We start from the raw sequence: 12,220 nt of genomic DNA, 5'->3' as shown, positions 1-12,220 counted from the left end.
TCTTTAAAGCCGGTGGCTTGGAGAATGTATTTAAAGTTAAAGTTACTTCCTTTCCAACTCTCCCTCCCTCCTCCCCCACCTATTTTCCTTCTTTCCTTCCTTCCTTCCTCCCTCCCGGCTCTCAGACATCTGATGTTTATTCTATACGGCTCCTACGTTAAGCAAGTTTGGCCACCGCTGGTCTATGTCAACTAATTTGGCCAAATGTCTGATTTGGAAAATGGAATGCTTTCCTGTCTAGAATGAAAAGTTAATTTCAACTTTGTATAATTTATATTTTATAACAGTTTTGTAGCTTGTATTTCAGGGCTTCGTCTGTGTAAGTTTTATTTCTATTTTTTTTAATTAAATTTAAAAAAATACATAAAGATTCTTGAGACTGGCCAGTTTCTCTCTCTCTCTCTCTGTCAAGGAGAAAACAGGAGCAAAGGCTTTCCAGGGGAAGAACTTACCCTGACCTGATTATACCTGTGTAGAGCTTTCTCCTTTATCTCTGCCACTGTGGGGTGAAAAGAAACAGAGATTATGTTAGGAACTTAAATGACCCAGAGCAGTTATAACTCTTTTTGCTAAACAGAACAGTGAGAACTGAGTATATGTCATACTGAAAAGATATTTTTGTGAAAATTAAAGTGGAAATTCTGCAGTGGCCTCTAATCCCACTCTTTCTGAGATGGAAGTTTAGTGTACAAAATTTTTAATGGGAACGCTGCCCTATCAGAGCTGAAAAAGTTTAGGGACACTTATGAGAGTCAGTGGATAAGGAGAACTGCAGGTTGCAAAGCCATCCAAATGTTTGTTTTGCATTTTGCTTATTCACTGGCAATCTTATAATAGTTTTGTGGTCAACTTCTCTGTCTGGGGCAAGTGATGGCTCTGTATTCTTGGTGCTTGCGGGGGGGAGGGGGGGGGTTGGCCACTGTGTGACACAGTGTTGGATTGGATGGGCCATTGGCCTGATCCAACATGGCTTCTCTTATGTTCTTATAAAGGACCGCAGATTTATTCCCCCTCCCTTCTTCCTGAATCAGAGTCTAAGAGCAGCTCACAATCTCCTTTATCTTCTTCCCCCACAACAGACACTCTGTGAGGTGAGTGGGGCTGAAAGAGCTCTCACAGAAGCTGTCCTTTCAAGGACAACTCCTGCGAGAGCTATAGCTGACCCAAGGCCATTCCAGCAGCTGCAAGTGGAGGAGTGGGGAATCAAACCCAGTTGTCCCAGATAAGAGTCCGCGCACTTAACCACTACGCCAAACTGGCTCTCTTATGTCCAACTAGCCTCAATCCTCTTCCATTTTCCTCTGAATAAAAGCTATGATTGGATGCTATTCCGTGGTAAATTATGAGGTACTCATTGTAATTCCTTATGAATTATGTATTTTCTGACTGGTTTAATCCTTCCAGTAACTGGGAAATAACATTTTCTTGTATCTTATTACTTCCATTTCTATTGTTGGCTAAACGATGATTTTTTTTTTACCAGCTCATTTATTCCCAGCTATCATTTAAAAACAAAGATAAAACGAGGGGTGAGAGTGCAAATTAGCACACGTCTGTTGGCTTTGCAGAATTTGCTCTGCCAGGAGAAGCGAACCTAGACCTGTGGGTTTCTTCCCCCCAAAAGCTGAATTTTCTGGAATGCTTTAAAATTTTGCATTCGCAGCTGATTTCTGCCACTGTGATGAAACAGGGAACTACACACACACGCGCAGAATCCTGGGAACAGAAAAACACTCACATTGGCAGCTAAAGCTCAAATGACACTCAGTGGAATCAACTCCACACACACACACACACAAAATGGGGGCATACTTGAGGTTGCTGCAAACAGCAAACAAAGCTGCAACAGGAATAGAGGGAAAAGCCACAGAGGGCTTAAGATTCGCTTACAGGATCCGCTAACATCCTGGGGGTTGATGGAGGCCTCGGCTGGCTCAAAAGCCCCAGTGCGGAGAGCGTAATCTGTGCTGAGAGCCATGGTGTTCACCCAGTGCCCGTGACCCTGGAGGGTGCGGCAGAGAACGCCCTGGAGAGAAAAAGGAACAGAAAACAGCGCTCAGCCCAGAGTTCCAGGCTGCCCGGATTCACCTATTCAGGCTCACTGGCAATCTTGGTAGTCTGCTTTGAGGAGATGAGGGGGACAGGCCAAGGTGAGGAGCACTTAAAGGAAGGACTGGTACTTCTTGTACAGAAAGCAGGGGGCCTTCCCGGCTAGGGACTGGTTATAACTTCCTGACACCTGATTGGCTCCTTGTATTATATTATTTATTATTTATTTATTACTTTGCATTTATATCCCGCCCTCTCCGCAAGCGGACTCAGGGCGGCTTACAGTATCATAAAAACAATCAATTCCATAAAACATATAAAACCATAATACATTTATCAGTTTAAAACTATTACGCTAATCAGCACAGATTATAAAAGGACAAGGACTTCAGATGGGCTAGTCTTTAGCTTGGCTGGCACTAACTTGGCACTAACTTAACTTGGCACGTCACTAACTTTTGAAAATTATAGCTCGGAGGGACTGCAAAAGGCCAGCATGCGTGTGACTATGGCAGAGACAGATATGTAACTAAGGGGCTGTCTATAGGAACCATTTCTTTTATAGATTCCGGCGGGTAGCTGTGTTGGTCTGAAGCAACAGGACAAAGTTGGAGTCTAGGGCAGGGATGGCTAAACTCGCTTAATGTAGGAGCCACAAATAACGTCAGATGTTGGAGAGCCATAGGACATGAACGTCAGCTGTTTGAGAGCTGCAAGACAGGGAGGGAGGGAAGCCAACAGATGGGGAGAGAGAGAGGTGGAAAGAAAGCAGCTTTAAATGCATTTCCATGCTGCTAGCTGGCTTGGCGAAGTGATTTAAACAGACAAACGCCTTCTCCAAGCCAGCTGATGGGGCAGTGGGGGCTTCGAGAGCCACACAATAAGTGTGAAAGCGCCACATGTGGCTCCCGAGCCGCAGTTTGGCCACCCCTGGCGTGGGGGCACTTTAAAGAGCAAGAAAATTTAATTCCGCCTATAAGCTTTTGTGTGCACATGAAAGCTTACACCCAGAATTAAACCTTGTTGGTCCTAAATTTCTTTTATAGTAACCGTGAGTTGCTGGTGCGGCTGAAGGGCCACTGACTCAAGTTCAAGCAAGTACGCAAGGAGCCTGCACTCCCTGCATCACTGTTTGGGGGAGCTCTTGCGAAGTACTTCTCTCCAGGGGTGGAATTCTAGTAGGAGCTCCTTCGCATATTAGGCCACACCCCCCTCATACTGCCAATCCTCCAAGGGCTTACAAGAGCCAGTTTGGTGTAGTGGTTAAGTGTGCGGAGTCTTATCTGGGAGAACTGGGTTTGATTCCCCGCTCCTCCACTTGCACCTGCTGGAATGGCCTTGGGTCAGCCATAGCTTTGGGAGAGGTTGTCCTTGAAAGGGCAGCTGCTGTGAGAGCCCTCTCCAGCCCCACCCACCTCACAGGGTGTCTGTTGTGGGGGTCTGGGAGAGGTTGTCCTCGAAAGGGCAGCTGCTGTGAGAGCCCTCTCCAGCCCCACCCACCTCACAGGGTGTCTGTTGTGGGGGTCTGGGAGAGGTTGTCCTTGAAAGGGCAGCTGCTGTGAGAGCCCTCTCAACCCCACCCACCTCACAGGGTGTCTGTTGTGGGGGTCTGGGAGAGGTTGTCCTCGAAAGGGCAGCTGCTGTGAGAGCCCTCTCAGCCTCACCCACCTCACAGGGTGTCTGTTGTGGGGGGAGAAGGTATAGGAGACTGTAAGCCGCTCTGAGTCTCTGATTCAGAGAGAAAGGCGGGGTATAAATCTGCAATTCATCTTCTTTTTTGTAAGCTCTTGGAGGATTGGCTACATCAGGGGTGTGTGACCTAATATGCAAAGGAACTCCTGATAGAATTCCACCCCTGCTTGTCTCCAATCAAGGGAAGAAAAAGAATCACGGAAACAGAAGCGAGATTCCACTTCAAGGTTAAGTTGGCCACAGAAAATGACAGGCTGCCCAAAGAGAGTTAGCGAGAGAGCTGCTCTGTCATAGCTCTGAAGACGAGGACTGTGAATTCAGGATGTATGGCCCTGGAGTGCCACACCAGAAACCACAACCTTGGCAGGTAAACCCACATCTATCAATTTTTTACCCTGCCTTTTCTCCCTAAAGCTTAGGGTGACATCTAACAGCCTTCTGAGGTAGGCGAGGCTGAAGCAGAGTCAGACTGAGAGAAACAGGACCTAAATTCCAGTGAGTGTCTTGGAACACTGGGGATTTGAAGAAGATAGAAGATAATGGACTTATATTCCACCCTATACTCTGAATCTCAAGAGTCTTAGAGCAGCTCACAATCTCCTTTCCCTTCCTCCCCCACAACAGACACCCTGTGAGGTGGCTGGGGCTGAGAGAGCTCTGACAGAAGCTGCCCTTTCAAGGACAACTCCTGCGAGAGCTAAGGCTGACCCAAGGTCATTCCAGCAGCTGCAGGTGGAGCTGCAAACCCAGTTCTCCCAGAGAAGAGTCCATGCACTTAACCACAACATAAAACTGGCTCTCCATTTGAACCACTACTCCACATTGGCTCGTGTACAGGGAGGAAATTGGAAAATCTGGGCCCCAAGCCCCTCCAGAAGATAAGGAGGCCCATTCCTCCTCCAGGCTCCAACCCGCCACCTTCCTTCACTTACGTCTTTGGCCCGCCAGACTTTGATGGTCCGGTCCTGGGAGGCGGAGAACAGCAAGCCGTCTCCACCCCACTTGATGCAGGTCACCGACTGTGTGTGGCCAGTCAGGATCTTGTCACAGCGTCCCACGACTGTGTCCCAGATGCGAACGCTCCCATCTTTGGAGGAGCTGGCCAGGTAGCGACATTCTGAGTTCCTTGGAAGGCAGACGGGAAAACTGTAATACGCTGCGCTCAATTTGTAAAAAGTTCTTAATCCAGGCAAGCCGAATTCTCCACTCCAAAAAGCTGGATTTTGAAACCTATATAAGTTATGCAAGCCGGACACATTTCTTAGTCTGTGAAGGAGGAGCTATTCGGAGCTGTGCAATCCAGGACGGCCAGAATACTTATTATATTCTTCCATAAGCTTCTGAGAATTCAACAGGTGCTGCTCGTAGCTTTTTGAGCATAACTTTTGAGCATACTTTTGGAGCAGGGGTGGCCAAACTTGCTTAACACAAGAGCTACAGAGAACAAACATCAGGTGTTCGAGAGCCACAAGACGTGAACGTCAGATGTTTGAGGGAGGGAAGGAAGGAAAAAAAAATAGATGGGGAGGGAGGGAGAGGTGGAACGAAAGCAACTTTAACTTTAAATGCATTCTCCAAGCTTCAAGCTGGCCTTGAGAGCCACACAACATGTGTGAAAGAGCTACATGTGACTCCAGAGCTGCAGGAGCCCCACCCCTGCTTTAGAGAATATGGGTCATTTGGGGTGTTTGGGGGGAGGTGTTCGTTAGTTTCCTACACTGCGCAGAGGGTTGGGCTAGATGACCCTGGAGGTCCCTTCCCACGCTATGATTCTATGAGAATCTTATTCCAATTTCTTAATATTAAAAAAGAAATAGAAGATTATCCAGGGACGGAATCCTGCATCCAATTCTCACCCTCTGGATTTTCCTTGTTAGCACCAAACCGCTGCACAGACTCAACCTTTAATTTGAAAAGCGTTGCTGATTTCAGGCCTCTTGTTATTTAGAATATTCATTAATATCTATTTTAACGTAACAGGCTAAACGGCACAAACGAGCCCAAACTTGTCCGAGCTTAGAAGGCAAGCAAAGTCAGCCATGGTCAGTACCTGAACGAAAGACGACCAACAGGGGTTACGAGAGGCCGCTTTCTGCCTCTTCTCTACTCTGACAGAATTTAGTCCCTTGGTAAAATAGATTCAGTCTCCCATATTTTATTAGAATGCCCTCTATATGCTAATCTAAGATGCCATTTTATTCTCCTGCGGCTGGTGGTCTTGCAATGGTTTTAATTTAAGCAGGGGGGTCCCCTTCCTTTTCTCAAATCAAAATCCTACTATAACCTTGGATGTTGCAAAATTTGCTTATTCCTTTTGTCTTTTGGGAAATAAATACAGATTATAAATGAAAATTCAGATTGTTATAAGAAGAAGAAGATTGGATTTATATCCCGCCCTCAACTCTGAAGAGTCTCAGAGCGGCTCACAATCTCCTTTATCTTCCTCCCCCACAACAGACACCCTGTGAGGTGGGTGGGGCTGGAGAGGGCTCTCACAGCAGCTGCCCTTTCAAGGACAACCTCTGCCAGAGCTATGGCTGACCCAAGGCCATTCCAGCAGGTGCAAGTGGAGGAGCGGGGAATCAAACCCGGTTCTCCCAGATAAAAGTCCGCACACTTAACCACTACACCAAACTGGCTCTCCCTTATATTGCTCAAGGAATTGAGTTACAGAGCTTTTACAGGAGGAAGGGGAGGTGAGAAAAGGAAAGGAGAGGAGGGGAAGAGAGGCAAGATCACCAAGGAAGTCCAGGGTTTCTACACGGAGACAGTCTATGGCAAACCAAATCTGTTCATCTCTGACCCTGGATGCCCCATGAAGGACTATTTCACAAGGTCATCACAAGCTGACTATCACTTGAAGATATTTAACTGCATTTCCCCCCACTCATCCAAAGTTCTTTCCAAAGACAACCCAACAAATGCACCCGCAAGGGCAAAACAAATGTACACTCTAGAACAGCAGGTGAGTTTTCCTGGCAGTAGCAGATGCAATAGTCAGGTCTCAACTAGCAGATCAGAACAAGAAATTACTACAAAACGCCATAAAAGCATCATCACAAAAACAGGGGCGGGGGGAGAGTAGGACTAAGAACCAAGGCCATCCCAGCAGGTGCAAGTGGAGGAGCGGGGAATCAAACCCGGTTCTCCCAGATAAGAGTCCGCACACTTAACCACTACACCAAACTGGCTCTCCCTTATATTGCTCAAGGAATTGAGTTACAGAGCTTTTACAGGAGGAAAGGGGAGGTGAGAAAAGGAAAGGAAAGGAGGGGAGGGGAGGAGAGGAGAGGCAAGATCACCAAGGAAGTCCAGAGTTTCTACACAGAGACAGTCTATGGCAAACCAAATCTGTTCATCTCTGACCCTGGATGCCCCATGAAGGACTTCTTCACAAGGTCATCACAAGCTGACTGTCACTTGAAGATATTTAACTGCATTTCCCCCCACTCATCCAAGGTTCTTTCCAAAGACAACCCAACAAATGCACCCGCAAGGGCAAAACAAATGTACACTCTAGAACAGTAGGTGAGTTTTCCTGGCAGTAGCAGATGCAATAGTCAGGTCTCAACTAGCAGATCAGAACAAGAAATTACTACAAAACGCCATAAAAGCATCATCACAAAAGAAGGGGCGGGGGGAGAGTAGGACTAAGAACCATGTCCCCAGTCAAGCTTGTTAAGGGCAAGGTTAAAAAAGAGCTTTGGAAAATTACAAAATGCCTTTTCCTGCCAACCCAGTTTGAGGAGTTCGATCCTGCAGGAGCCAGCTGAGGGGGAACTGCAAAGACCCACAACAGAAAGAGCCCATCTCAACACGTTCCTGACAGCAGGGACACTGAGAGCAGCCTCTTAACAACGGCCTTTAAAGAAGGCTTGCGCAGAAACACACAAGGAATCCCGGCTGTGAGTTCCGATCAAGGCAGCCCAAAAACAAAAGAGAAGGGAAGCACGGAGGGGCCGAGTCCCCTACTTACAAATGGAGCGGCTCCCAGCACAAGGAAGTGATCCACCTGGAGTGCCCTACCAGCGCCCGGCCGATCTGGCTCCCTGTGGCAGGGTCCCAGAGGAATATCTGCACAAAGACAAACGGTGGTTTCTGTTTCTTTCAAAGAGGTTCCGAGCTGTTTTGCATGCAGAAAGCGAGGAGAGCGAGGAGACACCCACAAGCTTGGATTTGAACTGAGGAGCCTCCCGGGCTGGGGAAAGGCATGAACCAGAAAATGTGGTTCAGATCATTGCTGAACCATGAACCAAACCAAAACTTCTTCATATGAACTGAACCAGTTTGTGCAGTTCACGGCTCTGCAGTCCCCGTTGAAAATTACAAAATGCATGTTGAAAGGGATTGCAAACTCCTTTCAATGGGGTTTGCAGAAAGCCCCAAAACAGCTAAATGGTGGAAGCAGACTATCTCGTGCAGTCTCTTTAAACTTTAAAGGGACTGCAGAAGACAACGTGAAAAACTGGGAGGTGAACTGCCCTCTGGAAGGGACTTTGCCCTTTTCTTTCTGCGGCCATGGTGATCCATGTCAGGCAGAAAGGCAGGGAATGCCTTCCAGAAGGCACTTCCCCCCTTTCCTTCTGCTGACTGCAGTGAGCAGAAAGCAGGGCCATTTAAACTCCGCTCTCTATTCCTGGTGAAAATCCAAGGGGAGCTAAAAGCAGGGCTTAAATGGGCCCCAGTCCCTTTAAAACGGGCTGCACAAGGGAGCCCACAGCTGGACCGGTGAAGAGACTTCTCTTCATTGGCTCAGCTCTCTTGGGCTCCCTTGTGCAGACCCTTTAAACATACCTGTCTAAAGGGACTGTACAAGAGAGCCCAACACAGTTTAGCCAGCAGAAAGACTGCTCCCCACAGGCTCAGTGGCTTTCCCGGCTGTTTAACGGGACTACGTAAGAGAGCCTGAAACAGCTGAGCAGTAGAGAATGTTTCCCCACTGCTCAGCTGTTCTTGCGGCTTTCACAAGAAAGAGAAAGCAAGGGTTTAAAGGGACTCAGAGTCCCTTTAAACCTGCTTTCTGCTCCATCCACGAAACACCACAAACTGCTTTAAAGGTCCGTGGAAATTTATGATTGCAGCCCTCTTCACAAACTTTTGTTGCTGAACAACAGACAGGGCAAAATTTGTGCCAAATTTTTTTCATGGTTTGGTTTGTGCCCATTCCTACCTGGGGCTCAGTGGCTTCTTGCACTCTTGATGCAAGGTCTACATTCTACTTTCCCTTTGACAAAATATTTAGCCAGGCCTGCTCGCTGTTGTCAGGTGGCAACTGAGACGGAACCCAGGTCAGACAGAAAAGATGCTGCTTGGGAAGGCTGAGGTCCCGGGAGGTGTTGAACAGCCCACTTGAGATGGGGTGAAAGAAGTCAACGTAATAGCCAAGAGTGCATCTGGTTTGTACATGGCATATAATATAGCCCCTTTCCTCCACCCGGGTCTGGCCATGACAATCCCTGCTTCAGTAACCCCACGATTGACTGCTGTTAACATATCTGACGTGGGCTGCCCTTGAAAGTGACATAGAAATGGCATTTTGTACAGATGAACATATGAAGCTGCCTTACACTAAATCAGACCCTCAGTCCATCAAAGTCAGTCTTGTCTACTCAGACTGGCAGCAGCTCTCCAGGGTCTCAAGCTGAGGTTTTTCACGCTTACTTGCCTGGACCCTTTTTAAGTTGGGAGATGCCGGGGATTGAACTTGGGACCTTCTGACCAAGCAGATGCTCTACCACGGAGCCACCGTCCCACATGGTTAACAAGAGCTTGGCATTTGGTTTACAGGAATCCAATTTTCAGATTATTTTAAACATTTAGATCTTGGTGCTGGCTGCCCGTTTGCTTCTGAGCTCAATTCAAGGTACAGGTGTTCCTTTATTGGGCTTACAACATACCTATCTTGCCACGTATGCGAAGAATGCACCTCTCTGTGTGTGAGCCTTTACGGCCACTCCATTCTAAGCCCAGTTTTTACACTCCATCCATCCACTTCTGGCTGACAGCTGCAGCTTGTGCCTGCTTTTTTCCAGTGGCAGCCCCCGTTCTGCGAAATGGCTGTCCCAAAGGTGAAAAGCAACCCCCCCCCCCGCAATGTTTAGAAATACCTGCAAAGTGTAACTCATGAGCATGACTTGGGGAGAGGAGTGCATTCTGTTTGATAAGGAGGCAAAGGTATATATCTACAGGACTGCCTCTGCCCATATGTTCCCCAGAGAGCACTGCGTTCGGGAGCTCAAAATCTGCTATCCATCCCCGGACCGAGGGAGGCCAGACTAGGCTCTACACGGGCCAGGGCCTTCTCAGTGGCAGCACCGATATTGTGGAATGCTCTCCCAGAGGCCATAAGAGCTCTGCGGGGTCTCTCCCAATTCCGCAGGGCCTGTAAAACTGAACTTTTCTGACAGGCCTATAATAACTAAGTGGGAAAAGGCTGCTGCTCTATGCTGCTGAGAAATACCATCAGTTGGACCACTAACAGATAGAAGAAGATGATATTGGATTTATATCCCGCCCTCCACTCCGAAGAGTCTCAGAGCGGCTCACAATCTCCTTTACCTTCCTCCCCCACAACAGACACCCTGTGAGGTGAGTGGGGCTGGAGAGGGCTCTCACAGCAGCTGCCCTTTCAAGGACAACCTCTGCCAGAGCTATGGCTGACCCAAGGCCATTCCAGCAGGTGCAAGTGGAGGAGTGGGGAATCAAACCCGGTTCTCCCAGATAAGAGTCCGCACACTTAACCACTACACCAAACTGGCTGAAAAGAAGAAGTATGACATCAATATAATCTGATACGCCTATGTTAAATTCTTGTATGGCACCAAATATTTAGTTTAACTGTTATTTGTTCAATTATTTTCGTTTTTTAAAATTGTAACTTAAATTGTTGCTTTTAACATTTTTGAAATTGTAACTGAAATTGCTGTAACTGAAATTGTTGCTTTTAACATTGGCCGCCCTGAGTTCGCTTGCAGAGTGGGCGGGATATAAATCTAAGGTAAATAAACAAATATAAATAAATAAACAAATAACGGCAGAAGCATTTTGAGGGTCCCACTGCACTGTTTCAATTTGTCATTATTCACTTGGAGAAAAAACCGAGCACATAAATCTTTTGCTTAATCATAAATGTGCTATGAGGTGGCCCGGCATTCTGCAAAAATGCTGCATTTGGATATAACAGAGGATGCGAGCAATATATAAAGGGGACCTCTAGACCGCACAGCGGTTTCGCCATGACTTCCCGTGGCTGTGAAGGGGAGAGAGGGAATTCTGAGCCGCCTCACCAGACTAAAATCCTCGGGATTCCTGGGGGACACGACAGGGAGCCATGACTGCAGCATAAAAGCGTTCAGTCAACCAGAAGGAAGGCTCAGAACCAGTGACGCGAGAGGCACACGGGCCCTTACCGGAGGCTTGCTGTGGCAAGGCACATGACCAGAGGCTCTTTCTTACCTCAGCTCCTCAGAGCTGAGGCCAAGACCTCAGCTTTCAAAAGGGTCACAACTAGCCAGCAGCTAGAAAGCATGGCCTCTATCGAGGCCAAGCCGAAGGTTGTGCTCTCACCTGGCTGTTCTTGCATCCGGATGCCAGTTTCTTGCCATCAGGTGACCAGGCAATGCTGAGAACCCAGTGGCGGTGACCTGGGAACGCACAAGAGACATGAGGAGGGCCCTCATCCACGAGCCCATGGGACAGCTGCCATCCAACCTTCCCAGAATTGATTTCTTCACCAACCTTATATCTGAACTCACCCTTGGCTGTGAAGTGCGGGGTCTCTGTGCTGAGATCCCAGAAGCGTACGGTCGTGTCACCGGAGCCGCTGGCCAGGTACCTGTGGAGGAAGAGGAGCAGCTGGGAAACAATGCAAAGGCTGGCATTCTCCGGAGCATACCTGGCATTATTGTAAATTATTTTGTTGTTGTTAAGGAATGAAAGGGCCTGGAGGGCCCAGGCTGGCTTGATCTCATCAGATCTCAGAAGCTAAGCAGGGTCAGCCCTGGCTAGGAGTTGGATGGGAGGCCCACCAGGAATACCAGGAGTGGGAGGCAGAGGCAGGCAATGGCAAACCACCTCTGTTAGTCTCTGCCATGGCCTGGATGGCCCAGGCTGGCCTCATCTCATCAGATCTCAGAAGCTGAGCAGGGTCAGGCCTGGCTAGGAGTTGGATGGGAGGCCTACCAGGAAGTCCAAGGTTGCTACACAGAGGAAGGCAAGGACAAACCATCTCTGAACATCTCCTGCCTTTACCTGGATGGCCCAGGCTGGCCTCATCTCATCAGATCTCAGAAGCTGAGCAGGGTCAGGCCTGGCTAGGAGTTGGATGGGAGGCCCCTAAGGAATACCAGGAGTGGGAGGCAGAGGCAGGCAATGGCAAACCACCTCTGTTAGTCTCTGCCATGGTCTGGAGGGCCCAGGCTGGCCTCATCTCATCAGATCTCAGAAGCTGAGCAAAGTCAGCCCTGGCTAGGAGTTGGAT

The 12,220-nt window shown here is 48.2% G+C and overlaps 1 protein-coding gene across 2 annotated transcripts in view; it reads right to left on the bottom strand.

The window, feature by feature from the left end:
- The window catches only part of NLE1 (notchless homolog 1), a 31,697-nt gene that overhangs the window by 13,858 nt on the left and 5,619 nt on the right, over window positions 1–12,220 (bottom strand). For both annotated transcript variants that reach the window (XM_060259337.1, XM_060259336.1), the window contains exons 4-9: window positions 11,496–11,575; window positions 11,308–11,384; window positions 7,718–7,815; window positions 4,674–4,866; window positions 1,891–2,026; window positions 453–499 (exon numbers count right to left, since the gene is read on the bottom strand). In XM_060259337.1, coding sequence (XP_060115320.1) covers window positions 453–499; window positions 1,891–2,026; window positions 4,674–4,866; window positions 7,718–7,815; window positions 11,308–11,384; window positions 11,496–11,575 — 631 coding nt within the window. The remainder of the gene's footprint in view (window positions 1–452; window positions 500–1,890; window positions 2,027–4,673; window positions 4,867–7,717; window positions 7,816–11,307; window positions 11,385–11,495; window positions 11,576–12,220) is intronic.

The sequence above is a fragment of the Heteronotia binoei genome, chromosome 18 (genome assembly GCF_032191835.1).
Source record: "Heteronotia binoei isolate CCM8104 ecotype False Entrance Well chromosome 18, APGP_CSIRO_Hbin_v1, whole genome shotgun sequence".
Taxonomy (NCBI): Eukaryota; Metazoa; Chordata; class Lepidosauria; order Squamata; family Gekkonidae; genus Heteronotia; species Heteronotia binoei.
The sequence above is the reverse complement of the archived record's forward strand: the minus strand, read 5'-3'. Positions and strand labels throughout refer to the sequence as shown.